This window comes from Agelaius tricolor, unplaced genomic scaffold (assembly GCF_023055355.1).
Source record: "Agelaius tricolor isolate 1412-34295 unplaced genomic scaffold, bAgeTri1.0.p SCAF_7, whole genome shotgun sequence".
In the NCBI taxonomy this organism is placed as follows: domain Eukaryota; kingdom Metazoa; phylum Chordata; class Aves; order Passeriformes; family Icteridae; genus Agelaius; species Agelaius tricolor.
Window position 1 is genome coordinate 31,639,448 of NW_027269267.1, and position 24,000 is coordinate 31,663,447.

The window sequence follows — 24,000 nt, forward strand, 5'->3', positions numbered from 1 at the left end:
CTGTGGGTTCCTCAACCAGCTCATCCTAGAAGCCAGGATTTATTGTAACCAAAAATTCTGCATCTGCACCTCATCCTGATGAGGCACTGATCCAGCCAGGGTGCAGGCTCCCACTCATGCCACCGTCCCACATTTACTGCTCCTCTGGCCTCACTGACCACTCTCACAGAACTCAAAAAGGATAGTACAGTCCTACTACAGCATTTTTATCAGTAGATACTGGGATTTCCACCCACAGGTTTTTAGGGTACTTCTCTTTTCCTGTAGTATTTTTATGCTATAACATTTTTATCCTTCACACAGAGCACCACTCTATATACAGCATCACACTTCCACATCCTACTCAGTGGTTCCTGTGAGGCTGGCAGTGCTGTATCTCATTGGTTTTTTTAGCCTCCACCAAGACTCTAAGACACCTTCTATGTCAGGGTTGTAATTTGGTCCAGGCATTTGGGTTCTGGCTTGATTTTGAAGTCTCTAGCAACTGTACAAAAACACCTGCAAGTTTGTCTTTGCTTTGTTGCTTAATATTGCACGTGCCAAATCCTTGCCATTGTATTCTATTTTGTCTTTCTCACCTATTGTGATTGTGCTGTTTATTTCCCTCATGTTTTTTTCAGAGGCAAACTGAACATCAGCCTTGTTCACCTTGCAGATCACATGAGTTCAAACTAGATACTCCTCTGTATTGGTCAGCTTTCCCCTGCTTCTAGTGGAAATGTCGCTCTAAAAGCAATTTCCAGCGACACTGGTTGTCTATGCTACAGCTCAGCATAGACATCCATGTTTTGCCAGTTCCTCACATGTCTCACCCATCTACAAATCCCTGCATTTCCCTATGAGGCCATCTTGCAGCCTCAGGACACAGACCTTCTCCCAGCATCCAGAGCACTGTGCCTTCCTAACACAGGCTGGGTAACCTCCCACAGCTCAAATGGGCTTGATTGCCTTGGGAAGCTTGTGTCAGCCTAGTTTCTCCCCTGAAAGCATAACTAGGATCACTCATTTCTTACCCACCTCTTATTAAGCTAATTAGCAATTAGAAGAAATGTTCAAGAACACAAAAAAACCCACTCAGGGAGGATATGGCTGACCTGAGACTCTACTGCTGCAGCCCTCAGTCTTCCACAAGCACTCAATTTCCAAGAACTGGAAAGGTTTCTTGTTCCAAAGCAGGCAAGGAGAAATTTGACTCATTTTTGTCCTTTAAATCACGTTTTATTTTATTAATTTCCTGCTTATTCAGCCACCCCTTAGCTGATTCAGATCAAGAAACTAACAAAGTTTTTAAAGAGTTTGGGTGTGTGCATAGTTACAGAAACCAGGTTTATAGATTCCTGCCATAATAATAAAAATCCTGGCAGCATATTTTTGTATCATTCCTCTAGAAATTAAGACAAACTCTAAAAAGGCACAGCTGCATGCCTGATGCCATAAATGCCATAATACAGGACCAGATTATCCCACAGATGTTTGCCCTGAACCACTTAATTGCCAGAGGCAATTTTTCCTTCCTGCCAGACACATGAGAGAAGAGTGAAGAGTAGTTGATACTAGATCTGGTCCAGTGCCCTGCAGCCTGGCTTCTGGGTAAACAAAATTGTCCCTGCCCTGAGACTCTTGTGATCAATAAAGAGCTGCTTGCTAATGGATCATGGATACTGATATTGAATGGATCACTGTGGCCCTTGTTATATGTACTACAGGTGGATGTCCTACACTTACCACATGCACAACATATTTCAGTAGTAGAGCTGTCAGGTTGCTCTAGATGGAGGCTGAAGAGCTGAGTATAAATAAAGACCCAGGGAATTCAGGTGAAACTGTCCAGGTGTGGCAAAGGAGGTTTGTATAGAGAATATGGGCAGGGAATAAAGTTGTTCATCAATTACTGTGATGCAGAGAGAGCAAACTAGTACATCCTTTATGTTTCTGCCCCAGAAATAAGGGAATAGTAGCACAGGCCATTTGGAGATTACTGGTTTGTGAATCACCTTTAGTGCTTTTTGAATTTTTTTACATGTCACTTGTTTTGAGCCACATCTGTTCTATTCTCCTTCCTGTCAGATGCATTCCTCTTTCAACCTTCTTTACACTCAGCCATAATTGTGAACTTGAAGAGCCCCATGCATGAGCTGCTGTGACTGTGCAGCTGATTCTCTATGGGAAGTATCAACAGCACAGCAAAAACTTACAGAATCTCTCAGTGCAATGACACGGGACAAATTCCCCGGATAAAAATGTAAAAGAGCTGCTGAAAGAGCAAAACGGCATTTCACACCCTCAAAATCTGCCGTGGGGGAGAAGCGGGTCAGGGTGGATTGTGCCGCGGGAGTTCTGCCATCCAGCGGCTGTTTTCCTTACTGCGGCACAGCTACAGTAGCTTGGAAACCCACACCGCCTGCTAATTTGGGGCTGTTGACCTTTGTTGTTCCTGTGCAAGAGGGGATAACAACAGGGGCCTGGCGTAGTCTCTGCATATCTGAATGCTGAGCAGTTGCAGCTCTGGTCATGTTACTGTTCCTGGATCTTTGCCTGCAAAAATGTCATTAAATCCAGAAGCCCATTTTCCCATTGTCAGCATGTTACTGCTTCCAAGAACTGAACTGGAGCAGCAGTTTTTAGACAAGGCTCCTCCTAGTTCCTCCACGGTTCCTAGCAATCGGACTTAAAATTAAATTAAAAGCTATTTCATTTTTAAAATTCTAATTGTGTTTTTGCTGTAGAACAGAATCCCTGTTGTGTTTGGGAGGATGCACAAGTTGTTAGGTGTTTCTGTTTCTTGTAAGACCAGTGGGGGTGGGAAGTGCTCTGAGCCAGCTGTTCCAGAACACTGCCAGCAGATACAAAGCCCATTTGTCTCCAGGAAGTGGATTGAGAATGTGGGGAGACATCCTACAGCAAACATGTCAGGTCTGTGATCTTTGTCTAATATTCTTGTAAATGATTCACTGTACCAAAGTCTGTATTCCATTAGATGAATTGTTCCTCTCAGTTGATGTTTGTGTGTTTTCCCTCCTGCAATGGTGTGTTAAGACAACAGATAAATGCTGATAAATTGCAAGTCAAACAATCTGCAAGTCAGATAAATTGTAATGGGTGTAATTGAAGGATGTTTCTGTTTGATTTGCTTGTAGCTATGGAAAAGCAAGCTGGAGCCAATAAATAGTGTAGGATTTCAATAGACTCTCATATTTTTTCCTTCACTTTAAAAAAAATCTGGAATAGAAAACCTGCCTTTTTGAGATGCCTTCCTCCACTGGCCATGCAGGCAGCCCAAGTCACAAGCTTAGACTAAGACAGTTAAGTTTTAGGTAATTAGGGGAGATGAATTGGGCACAAAGCACCAGTTCACAAGGTACATGAGCTAGCATGACTAAGAGGAAATCCCCTCCAGAGCAGGCCATACATACCATGACTGCATCTGCTAGCACAAACACCTGCACTAGCATCAAAAGGATGCCATGGGTTTCAGTCAGGGATCTGAAAGCATTTTAACAGCATGAGTCACACATTGCATTGGCCTGACATCTGCTTGTAAAGACTGCTCTGTGCTGGTTTCAGCTGAAACCAGCACGTGTTCTTAGGCTGTTCAGAGTGTTAGGGAACATATTGAATGTTGACACAACTGGAGCTCTGGGGACAACTGTGAAAGCAGATGGTGTGAGCTGTGTAGGTAGGCACTAATTCAGTTGTTCATTCCCCCCTTACACCCGTGCACAAGCTCATGCCTATTATGGATCCTGGTCTCTGACTGTCAGTCATTGCCAAGCAAGCAGATATTTTCACAATCAATCAACAAAGACCCTACTTGGGCACATAAGTTTATGTTGGGAATAGGGTTGCCTTTGAGATGACATTTAAGACCATCACAGAAAAAACAAAAGTCTGCTGGGTGCATCCAACCTCTGAACCTACTTTTCTCTCTCCACTGAGAGTTTCCCTGAAAACCTGAACTTCTGAACATTTTTCCATTATAGTCCTAAATTCAAAGGGACTAAATCTGGGACTAATACACAGAAAGGCTTAGATTTGAAACAAGACTCACGTTACTTTCAATCTGCATGCTAGAGAAATGCCCTCTAAATCTGAAGAAAAAAGTCTTTTATATCATCTGTGTATTGATTTCTAAGGTACCCTTCAGTAAAATTAGTCAATTCTTTGTTTCGCTCTAAAGAGATTCAGAAGGATTCAAAATGTCAGCTCAGCCATAATGACCTTTAGAAAATCTGGGTTTGGTTTCTAAAATGAAAGGCAAAGTCATGCATGTCATGTTGTAGAAGTTCCTGCCTCAGAGAAGACAGCAGAAGAACATGGAGAAATACCAGGCCAAGATGGCAAAAGCTGGCAATGGTGAGGGTATTGCTCCAGCTTTGATTGATTGCTGGTGTTATCTTTCAAGGGCTGGGACAGAACTGAAGGATGGCCTGGGAATGCATTTGGCTTAATACAGGTACAGTCAACCTTCTTAAAAACATAAATCTCATCCTTCCCTTGAAGCAGAGTCAGAAGAGTGGCAGGAACCCCGTTGAAAGGCAACCCCCTAAGCCTTTTAAACCAAGTCTTTGGCCAGGCTAAAGCCCATGCTAACCAGGCTGTCAGCTGCCAGCACCAGGGAAGGACTTGGGTGAGCATCAGTGCATGAGCAGACTGCTTTTACACTGTGAAACTGATGATTGCTTCCCAGCACTCCCGTGGGATTGAAGAGATTAATTGTTCTTCTTTCACATTTAGATAATAAGTCTTTTTTTCAAAAAGCACCTTTTTAAACTGAGCATGCTGTAGGCTGCAGTTACTACCATCAGGTTAATTATACTTTATGCACCACAGGGGCCTGGGTTGTGGGGGATCTTGCTTCATTATTCATGCTTACATTTGTGCCTAGCTTGTTTGCCAAGTTGTAGCCTTATCTGTAAAATCCCTGAACATTTGCTGCATGCATGGGATCTGTTTTTCTAACAGCTCCAGCCCCCTCAGACTTGTGCTTTACTACCTCATGGATTAAGGGGAGATCCCTATAGGAAATGGATTTTCCCACCCTTGATTCAGTTGGGGAGGAGAGGGGTAGTCACCTTTCACCTGGAAACACTGTGAAGCAGCAGTAATCCTGGTTTCTGCATACTGTCACCTTTACAACAGCAGCTGTGCTGTTTTTTTAAGACTGACAGACAAGGAAGTAGGGCTGGCATTCCTCTTCTGTGTCCAAATGGACCTCAGATGTCTGCTGGCTTTGCCTGTGCCATGAGAAGTGCTTGTGTCCTCTCCGTAGAGTCACAAAAGAGGTAAATCCTGAGACTGAGGACTGTCGCAGACATCTTTTTGTGAAAATCTTTTCTTTCGGATTTTCCTGCTGAAGCTGAGAAGTTTCAGCAACAAGTGTAAACAATTATTATCTGCTGCTGTGGAATGCAACAGGTCCACCTGTGATTGGCCCCTCTTGGATGTTTATAATTAATGGCCAATTAAGACAGAGCTATCTCGGAGAGAGTCCAAGAGAGCTGCCTTTGTTATCATTCTTTTCTTTTCTATTCTTAGCTTAGCAAGCTTCTGAGAAAACCTGTCCTTCTTTTTCTTTTTAGTATAGTTATAATGTAATATATATATATATATCATAAAATAATAAATCGAGCCTTCTGAACATGGAGTCAACATTCTTGCCTCTTCCCTCATCCAAGAACCCCTGTGAACGTGGTCACAGAGGACCAAAATGAACACCAGCAGCCTGTAAGCAACAAAGAGATCTGGATAAGTAGTGGGGTATCTGGTGTGGTGATGTTGCTGTCTCACTTTCAGGCTGGCAAACAGCACCATAAGATTGGCAAGCCATGGAACACTGAAGAGCACCTAGGACAAGACACAGAGATTTTATACAGGATGATAAATCCAGAAAAAAAATCTCTATCTTGGACAGAGGTACAGCACCTCAGAGGTTGAGTTTTGTCAGCTTTGAAACATTTCACATATATAAAGTCAAGCATGATAATACTGTAAGCACTGCAGAAAGCTAAACACATCCCAGTCCCTATGTTCATGTGGAATAATATTCCTTTGTATGCACTAAAAGGAATAGAATAAGATTAACCTTCTAGCAGATTTTTTTTGAAACCTGGCGAATACCATGACATTTTTCAGTTGCAAGGACTAAGGGTGGGTTCTCCCACTCCTCTCTCCATTCCATTTGTTTTGTGGTTCTATACCCACCTACAAAAAGTAACCTTTCCTGGTTGCCTCTCCTGGCAACTCTGAAGTACTATTTACTGATGAAATAGCACCTCTGTTTACATGTTTCTTTCGCCCTCTTTCCAGGTGGGATCTCAGCCTATAATGCAGGCGTTAACTCTGTCCAGACCTACGACAAAATGGGTATTGGTAAAACACACAACTATGCCAGTGATGGGGATGTGAGACTCAGGTTTTATAAGAAAAATGGAATTGAGATCTCTGAGTAATGATTAGATTTGAGGCTCTGATTTCATACTTTGCTTCTAATTGAAAACATTCTGTATTTCTCCTCCAGAAACAATAAGAATGGGGCAGGACAACAAAGCCAGGAACAAGAACAAACTTGCAATGGGGTTTTTTCCAGCTAAGGCTAAAAAAAACCTTAAAAGTTAACACAGCTAATAGTCCAAAATGTAACTTACCTTTTGCCTTTAATTTTTATTTTATATCATGAGAATATCCAGATTTTTCATCTGTGCCTGCAGTTTCTCAAGCAGCAGATTAATGCTGCAAGGAAGCTGTAACACTGCTTAACAAGACTTTACCCGTCTTATGTTTTATCTGTAGATACACACGTCTAACAGCTGTACAAAACAGCCAGAGGCTGTCAGAGGCTTTCAACACCCACTGAGCAACCTCATCTGGCCTCAGTACTGGCCCTGTGTTGAGCAGGAGGTTGGACTAGAGACCAGAAAGACTTTCCAATCTGAATTTTGCAATCATTGTAAGTCAGTCTGTTTGTTCTCGACACAAAAAGGGAACAAAAAGTCTCTAACCTGTGCTTCACAAAGACCTACATAGAGCTTACAAAGTTCCATTACTGAAAGGGTGTGGACACACTGTTTGTGCACGCTGCTGGTTCAGGTTTTAGGGTTTGAGAGCAAATCTTGAGAGAATGTATGCTCAAACAGAGAAGGTTTGGGATAGCAGACTAACTGTGGGAGAGTGGAGGCCCTTGGAGGAAATACCATTTCAGAAACACCCAAACGTACACATATATTAAAAAGTTTTAAAAAACCAATTTTCTTTCTCATTGGAACTGTCAGCTTGTCAATTAAACATCTTTGTAAAATCTCTTGCAGCTGCATCATACTCAGAAATAACAGCTACTATGTATTTTGCCTTCTCTCCATGTGGGAGCCTGCAGTGTCCATAGTTTATCAGACACTTCTTTAGCTGTGAACGGTACCAAGCCTTTTCATTAACACAGGCCCTCCGGGATACCCGCAGCACTTTTACAGGCTGCAGCGGCAGAGATCCACACGCACACATCCATACACAGAGCGCGTGGTATGGAGCTGGCAGAGCCCTCTGCTGGAAGCTCCCCAGGCTGCAGCACCACCGACGTGAATCCCCAACGTGCCTGGCAAGGCTGAGCCAGCCTGGCCCTGGGACACCCATCCAGCCACAAGTCTTAGTATTTGCTATCCACCAGCAGCAAGATCCAGCAAGCCTAATTTTCTGTGTCCTAGTACTTGCACCATCTCTTTAAAGAATGCCCTGTGCCTTGAATGCACTACACATGTCCTTTAAAAGGGCTCAAATTCCAGCTTGTACCTTCCTGTGGGAATATGATCAACCCCTTGCAGAGACTGCAGTCATAACACACTGCAGCACAAGATGCTGTGCAGATGTTGGAAGAAAGGCAGGAGGTGAGAAAAGCAACATAAATTAATCATTTTTCAAATAAATTAATCTTAAAAGTGATTAATTTATCAGTTCTTCCATGCTATTTTATTTCAGCTCAAATTCTCATTTCTGGCTTCAGCCTGGCCATAGGGGCCATTACACTCCTCAGTGCCACTACCACAGCCTGTTACTAATGATATTTTATGAAAACCCTGTCACTAGGATTTTTCTCCTGAGAAGCTTCAGAAAAAATGTAAACAATAACAATCTGGTAGCTGTAGAATGTAGTCTAGAGATTATTTACCAACAGGTGCATCTTTGACTGGTCTTATGTAAATTGTTTCTACTTGATGACCAATTACAAGTCCAGCTGTGTCAAGACACTAGTCAGTCACAAGATTTTATTATTCATTCCTTTCTAACCTTCTGATGAAATCCTTTCTCTCTATTCTTTTAGTATAATTTTAGTATATCATTTTCTTTTAATATAATATATATCATAAAATAATAAATCAACCTTCTGAAACATAGAATCAAGATTCTCATCTCTTCCCTCATCCTAAAAACCCTCAAACACCACCACACCTATCCTTTTCCCTCTGCACAGTGCCTCCAGCTCTTACGTCCCTGTCCTGATATCTCTTCCTTTGAACTCCTACAGGTGTTTACTCTTCTCTGCAAGCAGGCAGAAAGGATAAACACTAATTCTCAGTGACTGCATCCCTCTAATGCTCTCACAACATGCAGTCATTAAGATTAACTCCTCTTCAATGTGTCTAATGTGGGAGCGGCTCACGGCATGTTAAATTACAGAATTTATCCTGACTGGAATGCAAACTACTTTATCATTTGATACAGCAGCAGCTTGCTAACTTTGGCCACAGTTCTTAAAACTGTAGTATTTTATAAGCTTGCAGCTCATAATTCTAGCTCACATCAGAGGTTTGCTTCAGGGTCTCCACATTTCTAACGTCTGCCATTCTAGAAAAGGAAAAGCATTAACTTTCACATGGACTGCAGTTCTTAGGCTATTCTTACTGAACACTTAGGATCAGGGGATACATATGAACACAGCAGGTTACCTGAAAGACAAATCAGACAACCAATCAAGAGGTGAATAACTCCTGTTACCCCCAAATGGAGAGTTCACATGCTTTGTAAGCTACAGAAGCAGCCAGAGGACTGACTGTTTGCTAGGGAACAAGCAAAGTGAGATCTGGATAACCATGGTAAATCACTCTCCATGGACAGCCAGTCAATTCTCATGTGACAACTAAACAGAGGGCATTCCAATTCCAATTCCTTCCTCTATGCAGTGAAAGTCCTGCAGTATTGCTGTAAGTCTTTACTGCTAGCTGTGAAATGTCCTCACCATCATTAGCTAGAACTATTCCACTCACTTCTCTGCTTATTTGACTTTACCAACAAAGTCAAACTGTAAGAGAACTTAGTTAGCCAAAAACTGCAGCAATCTAGCCACAAAATTAAAACACAGAGAGCCTATAATTCATTTAATATTTCAGGTAAATATTAACAACATTGAATTTTGTATCTGTACACCTGAAATCCTTCTTTAAGCATCAGTATCACCCTTTGCCATTCATACCAGAGTAAGAATTTTTACTTTCCATACACAAACTCTCAACTGTGGATTTAAAATATTTATTTTATTAAATCTAAATCCAACCAGTACATCTTATGCCTTAATTTCTTTCTGCTCCACAGGTTTCAGGCGCTTTTTAATGATAAGCTCTCCCCTGGTTGTCAGAAAGGTGTTGGACACTTCCTCTTCTGTTGGCAGCCCATGGGGGAGCTTCAGTGGCTGTATTCTACAGGCAAAAGAATATGTTTAGTGAAGTCCTGTGACTAGAAGGGAGTTACATTAAATGTTCCAAATAAACAGTTAACAAACCTTATCAGATGTTTAACAACTTTCAGTCTGGAATTCACAGAAGGGATATTTTTGTGCAGTCTTGGCTGATGTGCCTACGTAAGGGATAAAACAAGTTTTACAAATGTGTTGCCAAATCCCAAATCTTTGTTTCCTGAACTTTGCACACCACCAGTACAAAAATAAACCACATTTGCAAATGTAAGATTTAGAGAAGTGCCATGCATCAAGAACAGACGTAAAAAATATGCAATCAAAACTTGATTCCAGTAAAAAGACAATTTCAGCTTTATTCCTACTTCACTATAAATGCATTTTTCTTCCAACTAAAAATATAGTTAAAAATACTGTAAATGTAAATACAAGAGTTTAGGGGCAAAACTGCTTTTTTTCAGTTATATCTTAAATTGATCAAGCACACTTTTTTTCCCTGTAATATAACACTGACTAGACAAATCTTTGCATAATGTACAGTTGGCCTGAAAAATTCAGATAAACGCATCTTTGACACAAACTTTTAGAGTCCTGAATTTGGAAGCATTTTCACTGATAAATGAGTTTTATTTGCCTTCCTACAACTTCTGAATAATATGACCTGCAGAGACCTGAATTCAAAGCATTTAAAAACCTATTTCTATTATTTTAGAAGAATTCTCAGGGTAAAGTTCTCCTCAGGCAACACAGCACAATACCACAAAGAGATATTCTGAATTCCCACTAAAAGCACATTTGCCACAAATATTCCCCTCAGCTCTTAAACACATCATCACCTTCTCAGATTGCTTTATGGCTGCTGTAAATGTAATTCTGGTTTGTGACTGCAAAATGGAGGTCTTTATAAAACCCACCAACTTAGTGCTACATTTCTGACATACACGAGTATAAAAAAAACCAATCATACTTTATCCAGTCCCAGATCACGGATTATCTTCTTTTCCCAATATGGGCGACCAATGACACTTTTTATTCTAGTAATAACATGGATTTTGTGGGGCTCCTCAGGGTCACCTCCATACTTTTCATGATCTCCAGGCCGTGGCTGAAATACCTAGAATAAAAAGTTAACAAAACCAGAGGTTTTTTCCCTAAATATCTGGTCATCAGTACTGCAGTTAACTACTGCCCTAAACACTTCAACCTTGGTAAAAATTCATACATATTTTTCTTTTCAGGCAGTCAAAGCACCAACAAAGTGACCTCAAATTTAGCTTCTATAACATGAAGTCAAACATATTTCTATAATGGTTTGCTGGTAAGTATAGTAACTCTAGAGTTTACCCACAGAGTGGCACAGAAAACACGGACAACACCCTGTACCAGCACAACACCTAATTCACATGCATTTTATCAGGGAGCCTGTGATCAGCCTCTAGATGACAAGTTTTTCCACAAACTTTAAGAATGCTTTTAGGGAAAAGAATAAACTGACACCAGATAAAACAAAAAATAAATAAAACTAAAACTATAATTATAAAAAATGTAAAATGCAAGTCAAGCACATACCGAGTCTGGAATATTGGACCTGGTAAAGAGACAACGAACCCACACCGGGGACGCCATCCCCTCCATCCTCTTCCCCAGCACCTGCAAGGAGAGGAGGGCATAACTTGTCTGCACTTTCCTTACCGCTATAAACATCTGGGAACAGATGACACAGCCACGAGTCCCAGCCCCACCTGGATCCCCACCTGAATTCCCAGCGGGGCCCCGAGCAGGATCCCCAGCTGGATCCCCACTGGCCCGGAGGCTGCAAGTCTCAGATCCCCACCTGGGTTCCCGTTACCCCTGGATTCCCCCGCACCCCCAATCCCCACCCCAGATCCTCACCTTCCCGGTGCCCGCAAGCCCCAGGCCGGCCCGGCCCGCCGCGGCCGCCATCTCCGTGTGCACCCTTCGTCCCGGCCGGACACCGGTGCCACGGCACTTCAGTTCCGGGCGGGCGGAAGGACACCGGTGCGGCACTTCCCCTCCGTTCCCCCGCCCAGTCTCCGCTGCCCGTCCCGTTCCCGTCGGGAGCCCTCCGGTTCGTGTCTCCGTCCCTGTCCATGTCGCGGGCGGGGAACGATGGCATTGCCGCGCTGGAGCGGGCCGGGGCGGAGACGCTGAAACGGGCGGTGCAGCTGGACGTGGCTTCCCGGTTCCAGGAGTCGCTGGTGTGTTACCAGGAGGGCATCGACCTCCTGCTGCAGGCAATGAAAGGTCGGGGCTCGGAGTGGCCCTGGGGACACACGGGCAGTGCTGGAGCCCGGCGTCCCACGGGGAGGGAGCGGGAGCTGGCGGTCTCCTCCCGGGAGAGCCGGGCCGGGCAGGGCTCGGGAGCGCCGGCCTCTGTGCTCAGCTGGCCCGTGACTTTCTGTGATTCACAGCCACGACTGATGAGGCGAAAAAGCACCGCTACCAGCAGAAGATATCCGAGTACCTGACCAGAGCCGAGGAGATTAAAGAACACATCAAGAAACAAGGTATGAATACCTAAACGGGGGGTACCGAGAGGAGGAAGCCAGGCCCTTCCTGGTGGTGCCAATCACCAGGACATGGGGCAGAAACTGACGCACGGGACGTTCTGCCTGAACATGAGGAAGAACTTCTTCACAGTGCGTGAGACCGAGCACTGGAACAGATTGTCCAGAGAGAGTGTGGAGTTTCCCTCTCTGGAGATACTCAATGAAATAAATAGGGCAGGAGATCTTTCTCCTTTTTAATGCCTTCATTAAAAAATCAGCTCGGGTGGGAAGAACCGACGGGTCGCGCTCGCGCTGCCGCTGCTTCCAGGAGTGGCACGGAGGAGGAGGAAAAGTGCAGCTTTGTCCGCTGGTCTGTGGGCAGAGATGGGGCTTCTGTCCTCATGCGAGCACCACGAGATTCCCAGTTTTTCAGTTTGACATTCGAGGTCATCTGTCCAGCTGACGACTTTTTAGGTTAGGGTGAGGGGTAAAAAGGGTCTTAGTGGACACTAGATTCTGTTCTTCACGTCTAGACATCATTTCAATCCCTCAATTCCGTGTTGGCTCGTTGTTTTTAGGGGTTTTTGCTAGGTTTGGTGAGGGGCTTCTTCATTTGCAAGCCAACCCCGATGTCCCCTCCTCTTCACCATCCTGAGTGCCATCCTCCAGGAAGCAGCAGGGTTTTACTCAAGAAAAAAGGGGAATTCCCAACCATCAACAACAGGTAGTTAACGAAAAACTATTAACAACGGGTGATTATGACAACAAACATTTAGAACTCCACCCTGGCAGCAACTGGCCCAACCTCTGAACTCTGCAACCTTTTAAAAAAATGGGCTACTTTTCTACTCATAACACTCAAGAACTGTCTGGACACAATCCTGTGCCATGTGCTCTGGGATGACCCTGCTTGAACAGGAGGCTGGACCAGATGTCCCGCTGTGGTCCCTTCCAGCCTGACCCATTCTGTGATTCCATGAGCTGGGATGTACCCGAGGTACCCGTTTGCTTTTAAATGTCTGTTGTTACATGAATGTTTGATGGGCGAGGTGTTTAACATGAGAATTATATCCTGACCTTTACTTAAACAGAGATTTACTTTCCTTTCAGATAGCAAATACCATAAGCAAATCAGGATAGAAGAAAATGCAACAGGTTTTGGCTATGAAAAGCTTTTCCATGAGTACCTCACTGAGAATGTTTCTGAAGTTTGGGTGGAAGACCCGTACATTCGCCAGGTTCATCAGGCAAGTAGATATTTGGTGTAACTGATATAGATGTAGCCACTAGAGAAATTCCAAGCTACTAAATTAACTGAATCTTTTTCAGTTGTATAACTTTCTACGATTCTGCGAGATGCTAGTTAAGGGGCCATGCAAGGTGAAAACAATCCACCTCCTCACTTCCTATGATGAGGTAAGTGTCTAGATTTTGAGTTCTATTCTGTGTACTCAGATGATGCCACATGCAAAACAAGATATAAAAATGCAGACTTGTTCCTAGATAGTTGAAGATAAGTAATTTTGTAAGTTCAGAGTTTTCTCGTTAACAAATTCTGAGTAAGCAAAATCTTAAATTTCTCTGAAAGTTTTGTTGTGGAAAATGTCATAAAAACCAAAGCATCTGTTGAGACGGGTTGTTTTGCTCTTCCAACAGCTGTATTTGTCATTTTAGAGGCTTTCATGAGCTGAAATCTCTCAAACTGCACCAGTTACCACTGCACTTATTTAAACTATTACTGCACTTATTTTGGCTCAAATAGTACATATCTAGTTTCAAAGAGCTGAGAGTGAGCTCATCCTCCACATCCCTCAGCAAATATACCTGTAGACTGTCTGCTTTTTATCCTGTCTTTGAAACTGTAAATCTGCCTTCATCCAAGTTACTTTCTTTTGGTTTACTTTGATAATGAAAATGTTTTGAGTTTAAAGGTGTATGAGTTTAAGAAGTGGTGACCAGAAATAGAATATATAGTTAAAAAAAAGAAAACAAAACCCCACAACATTATTTTTACTTTTGATAGGGTAGTGGGAGGAGTCAACAGATGAGTGCCTTGGAAGAAATAAAACAGTCATTGAGAAATTATGGAGTAACACTGAATATTAACTTTTCGTCTTCAATACATGATCGAGAAATCAGGTGGGTGATACAAAAAATGACCAAATGGCAGTATTTTGAACTCAAAACTATTTAACCCTAAAGTTAAATAGTTAACTTTTGAGATAATTACAGCTGTGATTAACAAAATAAAAGGCACTGGCCCTCACTGGATGAAATCAGCCCTCTGTAGTTCTATATTTTTTAATTGTGAATAGTTGTCTCTATACAGAATGGTGTCTTCTGTGGTTCACACAGGTATTGGTGACACTAGGAAATAATTGTGATTGAAACAAGGAGCTTGTGCATCATGTGGATGTAACCTTTTTATTGTGCATTTTTCAAACAGATTCAGCAATGGGTGGATGATTAAGATAGGAAGGGGTCTTGATTATTTTAAGAAACCAAAGGTAAGGATGCTTTCACTTCTTTAATTAAGTTAAAATGAGCTCTCCATGGTGAGTATATGCTCACTGTGTCAATTCTGTTCATTTCTGCAGGGTCTTTTCAGCATTGGATACTGTGACTTTGACTTGAGACCTTGTCGTGAAACAACAGTGGATGTCATTCTTACTAAACACACAAAGAAAATGTGATCAGAAATGACTGCTTTTAATAAGTGTTTTCATAAGCATAAAAATGTAAGACTGAAAGATGTTGCTTGAGTCCAACTGGTTGCCCACAGAAGCAACTCTTTTAAGTACTTAGTGCAGTATAGCTTTTAAAATCTATATATTTTAGAATGTTTGAGACTTTCCAGTCTGAGAAAACAACACTGCATGATTCCTTCATTGTACTTCTTCTGTAATCTTAATTACAATCCATGTCTAAATTTTATCTTGATTTCATAACATACCCTCAATAGTGTCTTTCAAAAGCCTCTATACTGTCATTTCTATTTTTACTGTTGATTTTGTCTTGAGCCTGTTTTGGATTTTATATCTTTAACTGACCACCTCACAATCATTGGAAGCTGGGCTCCCACATGTCCCCTTTTATAAGCAGTCTTATTTATTTCCTTTAATTCCTGTATTCTACTTGTGACTACTATTTTGCAGGGTTTTTGTCAATCCTGTAATACTTTACTTCCCAGACTTTACTAGTAATCCCAATTTTTACATTCCAGCTTCCAAGCTCTTTGCCTATGAACGTTGTAGTGTTCAGTACACAGTCATTTTAGGGTTGTCTTATGTGCCTCTGCATCATGGATTTTGGACTGAGAAGGCTGCAAAAAGCTGTAATCTCTTCCCTGGCACTCCTGTGTGTTCTTTTATTCCATGATACATATACCTGATATCCATCCTTTGCTTTAAGTGTGGAAAGGATGTGTGATCCTCTCTCAGTCTTACTCTCTGACTTTAAAGCCCAATGACTGGCTTTTCATGCCACTCTCAACTGCAGTATTTCACTAGTACTAAGGGAGTCCCTAAAAAGAAAATTTAAGTTTTTTCAGAAGTTGGGTAGCCTGAGTATCTCAGTTGGTCAGAGCATGGTGTGAATAATGCCAAGGTCATGTGTTTTATCCCTGTAAGGCCCAGTCACTTAAGAGCTGGACTTGAACCTTGTGGGTTCCTCAAAATATAAAAAGTCCCTCGACTCAAAATATTCTGCAATTCTTAGCAATATACTATATTTAGAATAAAGACAAAGTCTTCCCTTGTCATTCCTTCAGCCTTTGGAAACCAGAAGGTATTACCAGAGTTGCTGGTAATACTTTTTTTTTTTTTCCTTATACAAGAGTTCTTTGTTAGCAAGAATCTGCCTAAGTCATACAATCTGACATAAAAAACAGGCAGTGGCCTCTTTTTCAGGTCCCATCAAAATGTTTTCAGCCTCAGGACTGACATGTGCCTTACACTTTCTGCCTTGTAATACAATAGGCCTCTATATACTAGTAGCATGTTTATTGCTAGAACTTTTTTTTGTTTCCTATATTTATTTTTCTTGATGGTTGGTGTATTCCATTATCATTTTTTCCCCTTAATTACTTTTTTATTTAATCTTCTGTCATCTAATGCTGCTATTCTTTTCCTCTTGTTTCTAACAACAAATCTATTCCACAGTAATCAATAGGAAAAGGTCTTTGCCTTGGTTTCTGGGTCACAATTAGCCAGTGGTCTGTCTTCTTTATCCTTTCTCATAATAATGTTTCAGCTTTGCAGTGTTGCATCAGGAAAATGAATAATATATGTGCCACAGAGCTGTGTGCTATTAGTCATTCCCCCAAACATTCCATAGGAGCTCCCTGGTTTGCTGCTGTGATAGGAAGTTTCTAGTCACTTGTGAATTTTATTCAGTTGTGTATAATATATGCCTATTTTTAATGCGAATAAAGGTTATTTTTTATTATTTGTAGCTTTAGTCATCTGTCTGATTTCTTCACAACATCAGGAAATTCAAGGAAGCTGTGAAATGCCTCATAGATGAAGCCACGTTCTGGAGAAGGCTCACTGTAAATACAGTAATTTCCCAAATGTGAAGCTTTGTGTCTTTTAACCTAGTCCAGCAATTTCAAACATAGAGAATCACAGAATTAACTAGGCTGGAGAAGACCTTTGAGATCATCGAGTCCAACCTATGACCTAGCATCAACTAGACCATGGCATTGAGTGCCACATCCAGTCTTCTTAATCACTTCCAGGGAAGGTGACTCCTCCACCTCCCTGGGCAGCCATTCCAATGCCCAATCGCTCTTTCTGTGAACAATTATTTCCTAATGCCCAGCCTAAACTTTCCCTGGTGCTGCTTGAGGCTGTGTCCTCTTGCCCTGTCACTGGTTATCTGGGAGAAGAGCCTGAACCTCACCTGGCCACAGCCTCCTTTCAGGTATCTGTTCTGATCTAATCAAAATTGCATTCCACTTTTTCTTCAACAACAGTGAAATACATCTTGAGCCTTTTTTTTTATAATTATACTATATATATATAGCTATCATTTAACAATAAAACTGTCACTTTCACTTCATTATTGCCTTTTATGGGAAAATCTGCTAGGTGGTAACATAAGGAAACTCTTTCTCCTAGATCTGTATTTGCATTTTCGAGTGTTTAGCTTTGATGCCAGTACCCATGGCAGCAGGGACTCCCAGCTTTGTGCCAGGCACAAGAACAGAGGAGGCACCTGTGGCCTCCCAGTTAGCCTCTTCTGTCCTCATCACAGAAACACCCACACTGAACTTCCTATCTTCCCCTGCTCTTGCATGTGCATGGACAAAAGCCCTAACCCAGGCTGGACCTACAGTGATTCACTACCCAGCGGTGAGCTGAGCTCACTGCAGTGCTTGTACAGCAGAGGCACAGGGGCACAGCACTCTGCAAGAAAGGACTTTGAATCAGAAACCAGGGGACATCCCTCTCTACACAGCTCAGGGGCTGTGACACAGCCTTTTGGCTTCTGTCCACAAGGAGCAGGATGTAGCCTGGGGCATCCAGTGCAGCAGCACAACACCAGTTTTACACCTACCCCATTCCATCTGTGTCAGCCATTTGTACCTTCTCTGCTACAGGGCCAGTTTGGGATGTCGCCACTATTTTGCCTGGTTCAAGCAGCAATGATGTCTTGTCAGCAGTGGTTTCAATCCTACAGATGGGGAACATCAGGTGCAGGCAGTGTGAAATTTAATTGTAATATTAAATAAAAGCACAAGATTGAACAGTTTGTTTTCTACAAGCTGAATTTTTCTCTTACTAGTGATTGTTTTAATTTTGTTTTTGATACATTAAATAAAAAAGCAGCAGAAGTTTAACTTACATTTTCAAAATGCAAGTCACATTAACCTTATCATATTCTCACACAGTAGCCTCCACCTGCTGTGTAACTCATCGTCTTGTGGACACAGTCTTAGCAATGTTGTCACTAGTGTAGTGGTTTCATTTGGGCAAAACTTACTGCCAGTAAGACTCTTGACCAGTTCACTGTACAGTCCTGGTGGCAGCCACTGCTCTGGCAGATCAATGTTACAGACTTCAATTCTTCCATGCTTTACATCCATATTTACTTTAACGTCAAGAACAGAATCTTTATAGACCATGTTAAGACATGTGCTAATGCTGAACTTTGGTGTCTTTCCATACACCCATTCCCAGGTTTGTAGTTCTTGAGTTTTGTTGCTAATTCCAGGAAGCAGAGTCTCATCAGCTGGATTTATTAAAGTGATATGGTGATCTATCTGGTGTTGCATAGCATATTCTTTAGCAATGGCATCCAGGAGCATCTCAGAAGTTAAACTAGGATCCTCTTCAAAGAGATTTTTCACCAAGGCAGGCACGCTAGGAGTGGCATTGCTCTTTAGCCCTTTAAAAGGACTTTTTAGCACAGACGATAAAACAAACTTATCTGCATTACAGAGTAAGGTACAGTGATGATAAGCACTTGTCCTTCCCAGCTTTGCAGCAGTGCCTGAGATTTTGTATTTCCTGTCTAGCAAGATGTCATACCTGTCAGTGACATGTACATCTAACTGGGGTTGCAAGGCTTTCAGTGCCTTCACAACGAGCTTCAGGTTTTCCATTCGTTCATATTTTTTTCTGGTTGTGAAGAAAGTCAAATTGATATTGCCTAGGTCGTGGTAAACTGTTCCTCCTCCACTTCTTCTCCTGGCTAGTTTTATATTTTTTTGCCTCAATAGCTTGAGGTTGCATTCCTGCCAGGGATTCTGATGTCTCCCTATTACCACGGCAGGGGAATTTCTCCAAAGGAAAAGGACCTGTTGCTTCTCTAAATCCATGTGGTCATGGATCCAATCTTCCACAGCTAGATTTTGGTAAACATCATTAGAAACAGACTGGATAATGAGGCCTCCGCTAGCTGTGCTCCAGAAGCAAGCTTTTGGAGTCCTGAGGACACAGGGCAGCCAAAGGCAGTTCTTTAATGACTGGAGCACCATGTTTTTAACAATTGCACAGCGCATGGAAGGAATGCCTGCTCTGCTAATGCTGAATGCGGCAGGAGTGCAGGCGGCTCCTGTGACAGAGCGGAAAGGCCAGTGGCGGGCATGAGACACTCATGCTCTTCCCACAGCAGTACGCCAGCTCCCAGGCACGGTGCTCCTCCGGTGATGCCGCTCAGACCCGGCCGGAGCCTCACAGGACATCGGGGGTGTCACAGCAGCTGCTCCTCACACTCCCTGGTGCCTGAAAAACCAAAGGAAGAAACGGAATGTGTATTATCCCCTCACTCAACGCAGCCTTGCTAATTCGATTTCACTTTGCGTAGTCCAGCTTTGTTAAGGTTTTCTGCCTTCTTTTCCATAGGGTTCCCGGCGCGGCGTCCCCTCAGCCCCCGACGCCGCGCCGCCGCCCGCACAGCCCCGCCGGGCGCCCTGCGCTACTCACGGCGGGTTGCGGAGCGGTTCCAGCGCCCGTCCGCGCTCCCGGGGACTCCTTGGAACCGGCAGCATCGGGAGCGCTTTCCGCTTCCCGGGTGAGAGGTGCTGGGGGCGGGCGCTGCGCCTGCCGTGCGGCGGGGCGGGCTGAGGGCGGCGGCGGCCGGGGAGGGCTGAGGGCCGGGGGCTGCGAGCGCGGCCCGGTGCTCGGTGAGCGGCGGGGTTCCGCCTGTCCCAGCGCAGCCACGGCACTGGGCGGGGGATGGAGCTGGGGAGAGCGGGAATGACCAGAACACAGAATCGGTCGGGTTGGAAGGGACCACAGCGGGACTTCTGGTCCAACCTCCTGCTCAAGCAGGGTTATCCCAAAGCACATGGCACAGGATCGTGTACGGGCGATTCTTGAATATCCCCGGCAGGGGAAGCTTCACACCCTCTCTGGGCAACCTGTTCCAGTGCTCAGTCACCTGCATAGTAAAGGTCTTTCTCATGTTCAGGTAGAACTTCCTGTCCATCAGTTTCTGGCTGTTGTTTCTCATCCTATTGTTTGGCACCTCCAAGAAGAGCCTGACTTCATCCTCTTCACACCTTCACTTCAGATAGTTTTGGGCATTTCCCACAATATTTACAGGGCAACAAGAGGTGCACAATGCATAAAATGGATGATTTTTCTTAAAAGACCCAGATGTGCAGTTCGTCTCTGCAGGACATTCTGGATGCTAGAAGCTTTTATGAGTTCACAAGGGCACAGAGTTAATGCAATTGCAGATACTTGTGATACATACTCTCTGTGGTGCTCATGAAGAGATAGAAGCTAAATGTCAATAGCATAATTCATTAACAAGCTGGAAAGTGATCAAATACTAGACATATTGCCGGCAGCAGATTGTCTTCAGATTTGCATTTAAGCCATTCTTAAAGTCTGCCAGACCTTAGCTATAATTCTTCATCAAGAGCTATTGTCTGTGCTTAAGCTTACACTGTGGGAGAATGTTCAGTGCTAGGTGAAGTTTTTTATGCGCAGTAGTATCCCTATGGGCAGATATGTGCTGTATTTCTCTTGTTCATAGATGTGTACTTCTAAAAGGTACATTACATACTTTGTCTTCCATTCTGCCTTAAAAGAACTGTGTGGGTGTAATAGGGCAAGTAAGAAACCATCACAACATGTGTGCTGGTGGTGATTAGTGAGAGAAACAGACTCTAAAAAGCAGTGTGTGCCAGCACCTTTAATGTTGCATGGCACATTAAAAAATAAAAAGGAAATTTATTAAAGCAATTTTAAATGGACAGAACTTGTTGATAAAATAGACTGGTAATCATTTTTCAGTGGAGCGAACTATTACATAATGCACAGGTAAAAAAAGGTAAAAAAATGCGGTGATTGTCCATAAAAATGTGCTGGAAATCAATGTTGAAGACGGTTGACAAAATGCAAATATGAACCGGTGCATTCTAGCACTGGTCTGAAGTATGGAAATGCATCTTGTGAGACAAGTGATCTTACTAAAACCCCCAAAAAAATGTGGGACCAACAGTCTCCATTTTGGCATTGATTCTTGAAGATTTGTAGTGTGTCATTTTGCCACAGGGTGTCCCTAAAATTCCATTCGGGAAGTGAAAGGGAATCTTGCGAACCCAAAAAGAAAGGCTTACAAAAATTCGGGAAAAGAGATAGGATCAAATGAAATGCAATTGCAAAAAAGCCGAAAAAATGAAGAAAATGGGGAGGTTTAGTGACTTCAAGAAATAGTCTATAAGGAAATGAGCTGCATTGCAAAGGACCAAAATATGCAAAAACTAAGCTGAGAGATGTTGCAAAAGCAGGCGACAAAATAAGGGACGAAGACACAACTTGGGGCGGAAGATAGAATACACATGGCATGGAGGTTGTACACACAAAAAAAAAAAAAAAGAAATCCTTCCCATAAGCCATTAAGTGCAGGCACATGCAGCAAAGCTTGGAAAATTGGATCCCCGCTGAAGGCCAAAAGAGATAAGAAGGACTTACAAACAGGCTGGAATGGAGACAGCATCAAAGGAATTGCAATTGGAGGAGAAAAAAAAAGAAAATTGGGAAATTTGGGCAATTTAGTGACTATAAGGAAATGGACTGGGATGATATCAGAGCAGCGCAAAATACCAAAACAGGCCAAAACTAAGCTGAGAGACGTTGCAAAAGCAGTGGGAAAATGTGAAGGAGGAAGACAAAACACGGAGGGGAAGATATAAGGGACATGGTAAAGACATGAAAAAGAACTAAAAAAAAAAAAGGAAAAAAATTTTCCCATATGCCATTAAGTGCAGGCACATGCAGCAAAGCTTGGAAAATTGGATCCCCGCTGAAGGCCAAAAGAGATAAGAAGGACTTACAAACAGGCTGGAATGGAGATAGCATCAAAGGAATTGCAATTGGAGGAGAAAAAAAAGAAAATGGGGAAATTTGGGCAATTTAGTGACTATAAGGAAATGGACCGGGATGATATCAGAGCAGCGCAAAATACCAAAACATGCCAAAACTAAGCTGACAGACATTGCAAAAGCAGGGCAAAACATCAAGAAGGAAGACACAACTTGGAGGGGAAGATATAAAAGGCATGGCATGGATGCTTAAAAAAAAGAACAAAAAACCCAAAAAAATCTTTCCCACGGTCAAAGCCATCAAAAGGCATGGCATGTCATCAAGTGCAGGGACATGCACCAAAGATTCCTCTCTTGGTCCCCATTGAAATCGCAAGATTCCCTTTCCCTTCCCGAAAGGAAATTTCATTTCCTTTCGGGAAGGGAAAGGGAATCTTGCGAACCCAAAAAGAAAGGCTTACAAACACACTGGAAAGGAGATAGGATCAAATGAAATGCAATTGCAAAAAAGGCGAAAAAAATGAAGAAAATGGGGAGTTTTAGTGCCTTCAAGAAATGGTCTGTGTGGAAATGAACTGCAATGCAAAGGACCAAAAGATGCCAAAACTAAGCTGAGAGATGTTGCAAAAGCAGGGGAAACAGTCAAGGAGGAAGACACAACTTGGAGGAGAAGATATGAGGGACATGCTATAAATGCTTAAAAAAACTGAAACCAAAAAAGGAAAAAATTTTTCCTATATGCCATTAAGGGCAGGCACATGCAGCAAAGCTTGGAAAATTGGATCCCCGCTGAAGGCCAAAAGAGATAAGAAGGACTTACAAACAGGCTGGAATGGAGATAGCATCAAAGGAATTGCAATTGGAGGAGAAAAAAAAAGAAAATGGGGAAATTTGGGCAATTTAGTGACTATAAGGAAATGGACCGGGATGGTATCAGAGCAGTGCAAAAAAGCAAAACATGCCAAAACTAAGCTGAGAGATGTTGCAAAAGCAGTGGGAAAATGTGAAGGAGGAAGACTAAACACGGAGGGGAAGATATAAGGGACATGGTATAGACATGAAAAAAACCTAAAATAAAAAAGGGAAAAAATTTCTCCCATATGCCATTAAGGGCAGGCACATGCAGCAAAGCTTGGAAAATTGGATCCCCGCTGAAGGCCAAAAGAGATAAGAAGGACTTACAAACAGGCTGGAATGGAGACACCATCAAAGGAAATGCAATTGGAGGAGAAAAAAAAGAAAATGGGGAAATTTGGGCAATTTAGTGACTATAAGGAAATGGACCGGGATGATATCAGAGCAGCGCAAAATACCAAAACATGCCAAAACTAAGCTGACAGACATTGCAAAAGCAGGGCAAAACATCAAGAAGGAAGACACAACTTGGAGGGGAAGATATAAAAGGCATGGCATGGATGCTTAAAAAAAAGAACAAAAAACCCAAAAAAATCTTTCCCACGGTCAAAGCCATCAAAAGGCATGGCATGTCATCAAGTGAAGGGACATGCACCAAAGATTCCTCTCTTGGTCCCCATTGAAATCGCAAGATTCCCTTTCCCTTCCCGAAAGGAAATTTCATTTCCTTTCGGGAAGGGAAAGGGAATCTTGCGAACCCAAAAAGAAAGGCTTACAAACACTCTGGAAAGGAGATAGGATCAAATGAAATGCAATTGCAAAAAAGGCGAAAAAAATGAAGAAAATGGGGAGTTTTAGTGCCTTCAAGAAATGGTCTGTGTGGAAATGAACTGCAATGCAAAGGACCAAAAGATGCCAAAACTAAGCTGAGAGATGTTGCAAAAGCAGGGGAAACAGTCAAGGAGGAAGACACAACTTGGAGGAGAAGATATGAGGGACATGCTATAAATGCTTAAAAAAACTGAAACCAAAAAAGGAAAAAATTTTTCCCATATGCCATTAAGGGCAGGCACATGCAGCAAAGCTTGGAAAATTGGATCCCCGCTGAAGGCCAAAAGAGATAAGAAGGACTTACAAACAGGCTGGAATGGAGATAGCATCAAAGGAATTGCAATTGG

The 24,000-nt window shown here is 42.7% G+C and overlaps 4 protein-coding genes across 5 annotated transcripts; 2 read left to right on the top strand and 2 right to left on the bottom strand.

The window, feature by feature from the left end:
• The first annotated feature begins 3,686 nt into the window (after positions 1–3,686).
• On the top strand, positions 3,687–7,162 carry LOC139591424 (lysozyme g-like). The gene is given in 5 exon segments (XM_071429968.1): positions 3,687–4,425; positions 4,428–4,453; positions 5,161–5,282; positions 5,676–5,929; positions 6,307–7,162. Coding segments are annotated over 5 exon segments (657 nt in total). The 5' UTR covers positions 3,687–4,313; the 3' UTR covers positions 6,450–7,162.
• Positions 7,163–9,497: 2,335 nt separating this feature from the next.
• MRPL30 (mitochondrial ribosomal protein L30) lies at positions 9,498–11,763 on the bottom strand. Its single transcript, XM_071430846.1, has 5 exons — positions 11,570–11,763; positions 11,246–11,326; positions 10,644–10,790; positions 9,764–9,837; positions 9,498–9,680 (listed from the first exon to the last, which is right to left on the bottom strand). The coding sequence occupies exons 1-5, from the start codon at positions 11,618–11,620 to the stop codon at positions 9,548–9,550; spliced, it is 486 nt and encodes a 161-aa protein (XP_071286947.1). The 5' UTR covers positions 11,621–11,763; the 3' UTR covers positions 9,498–9,547.
• Positions 11,764–11,787: 24 nt separating this feature from the next.
• Positions 11,788–16,638, top strand: MITD1 (microtubule interacting and trafficking domain containing 1). Its single transcript, XM_071430834.1, has 7 exons — positions 11,788–11,941; positions 12,109–12,204; positions 13,297–13,433; positions 13,516–13,602; positions 14,210–14,325; positions 14,633–14,693; positions 14,784–16,638. The coding sequence occupies exons 1-7, from the start codon at positions 11,788–11,790 to the stop codon at positions 14,877–14,879; spliced, it is 747 nt and encodes a 248-aa protein (XP_071286935.1). The 3' UTR covers positions 14,880–16,638.
• On the bottom strand, positions 14,875–19,696 carry LIPT1 (lipoyltransferase 1). Of its 2 annotated transcripts, XM_071430833.1 has the most exons (3): positions 19,617–19,696; positions 18,034–19,415; positions 14,875–17,862 (listed from the first exon to the last, which is right to left on the bottom strand). In XM_071430833.1, the coding sequence occupies exon 2, from the start codon at positions 19,190–19,192 to the stop codon at positions 18,050–18,052; it is 1,143 nt and encodes a 380-aa protein (XP_071286934.1). In that variant the 5' UTR covers positions 19,193–19,415; positions 19,617–19,696; the 3' UTR covers positions 14,875–17,862; positions 18,034–18,049. The 2 variants fall into 2 exon arrangements, with proteins under 2 accessions (XP_071286934.1, XP_071286933.1); XM_071430832.1 differs by lacking the exon at positions 14,875–17,862 and having other exon boundaries at positions 17,884–19,415.
• Between the last annotated feature and the right edge of the window lie 4,304 nt (positions 19,697–24,000).

Excerpts from the sequence above, each read along its gene's own strand:
- MITD1 (XM_071430834.1), top strand. The coding sequence starts at position 11,788 with ATGTCGCGGGCGGGGAACGATGGCATTGCCGCGCTGGAGCGGGCCGGG. Across the intron at positions 12,205-13,296 it reads AGAACACATCAAGAAACAAG|ATAGCAAATACCATAAGCAA; the intron begins GTATGAATACCT and ends CTTTCCTTTCAG. Across the intron at positions 14,326-14,632 it reads ATACATGATCGAGAAATCAG|ATTCAGCAATGGGTGGATGA; the intron begins GTGGGTGATACA and ends TTTTTCAAACAG.
- MRPL30 (XM_071430846.1), bottom strand. The coding sequence starts at position 11,620 with ATGGCGGCCGCGGCGGGCCGGGCCGGCCTGGGGCTTGCGGGCACCGGG. Across the intron at positions 11,327-11,569 it reads GGCTTGCGGGCACCGGGAAG|GTGCTGGGGAAGAGGATGGA; the intron begins GTGAGGATCTGG and ends CTCTCCTTGCAG. Across the intron at positions 10,791-11,245 it reads GGTCCAATATTCCAGACTCG|GTATTTCAGCCACGGCCTGG; the intron begins GTATGTGCTTGA and ends TTTTTATTCTAG.
- LIPT1 (XM_071430833.1), bottom strand. The coding sequence starts at position 19,192 with ATGCGCTGTGCAATTGTTAAAAACATGGTGCTCCAGTCATTAAAGAAC.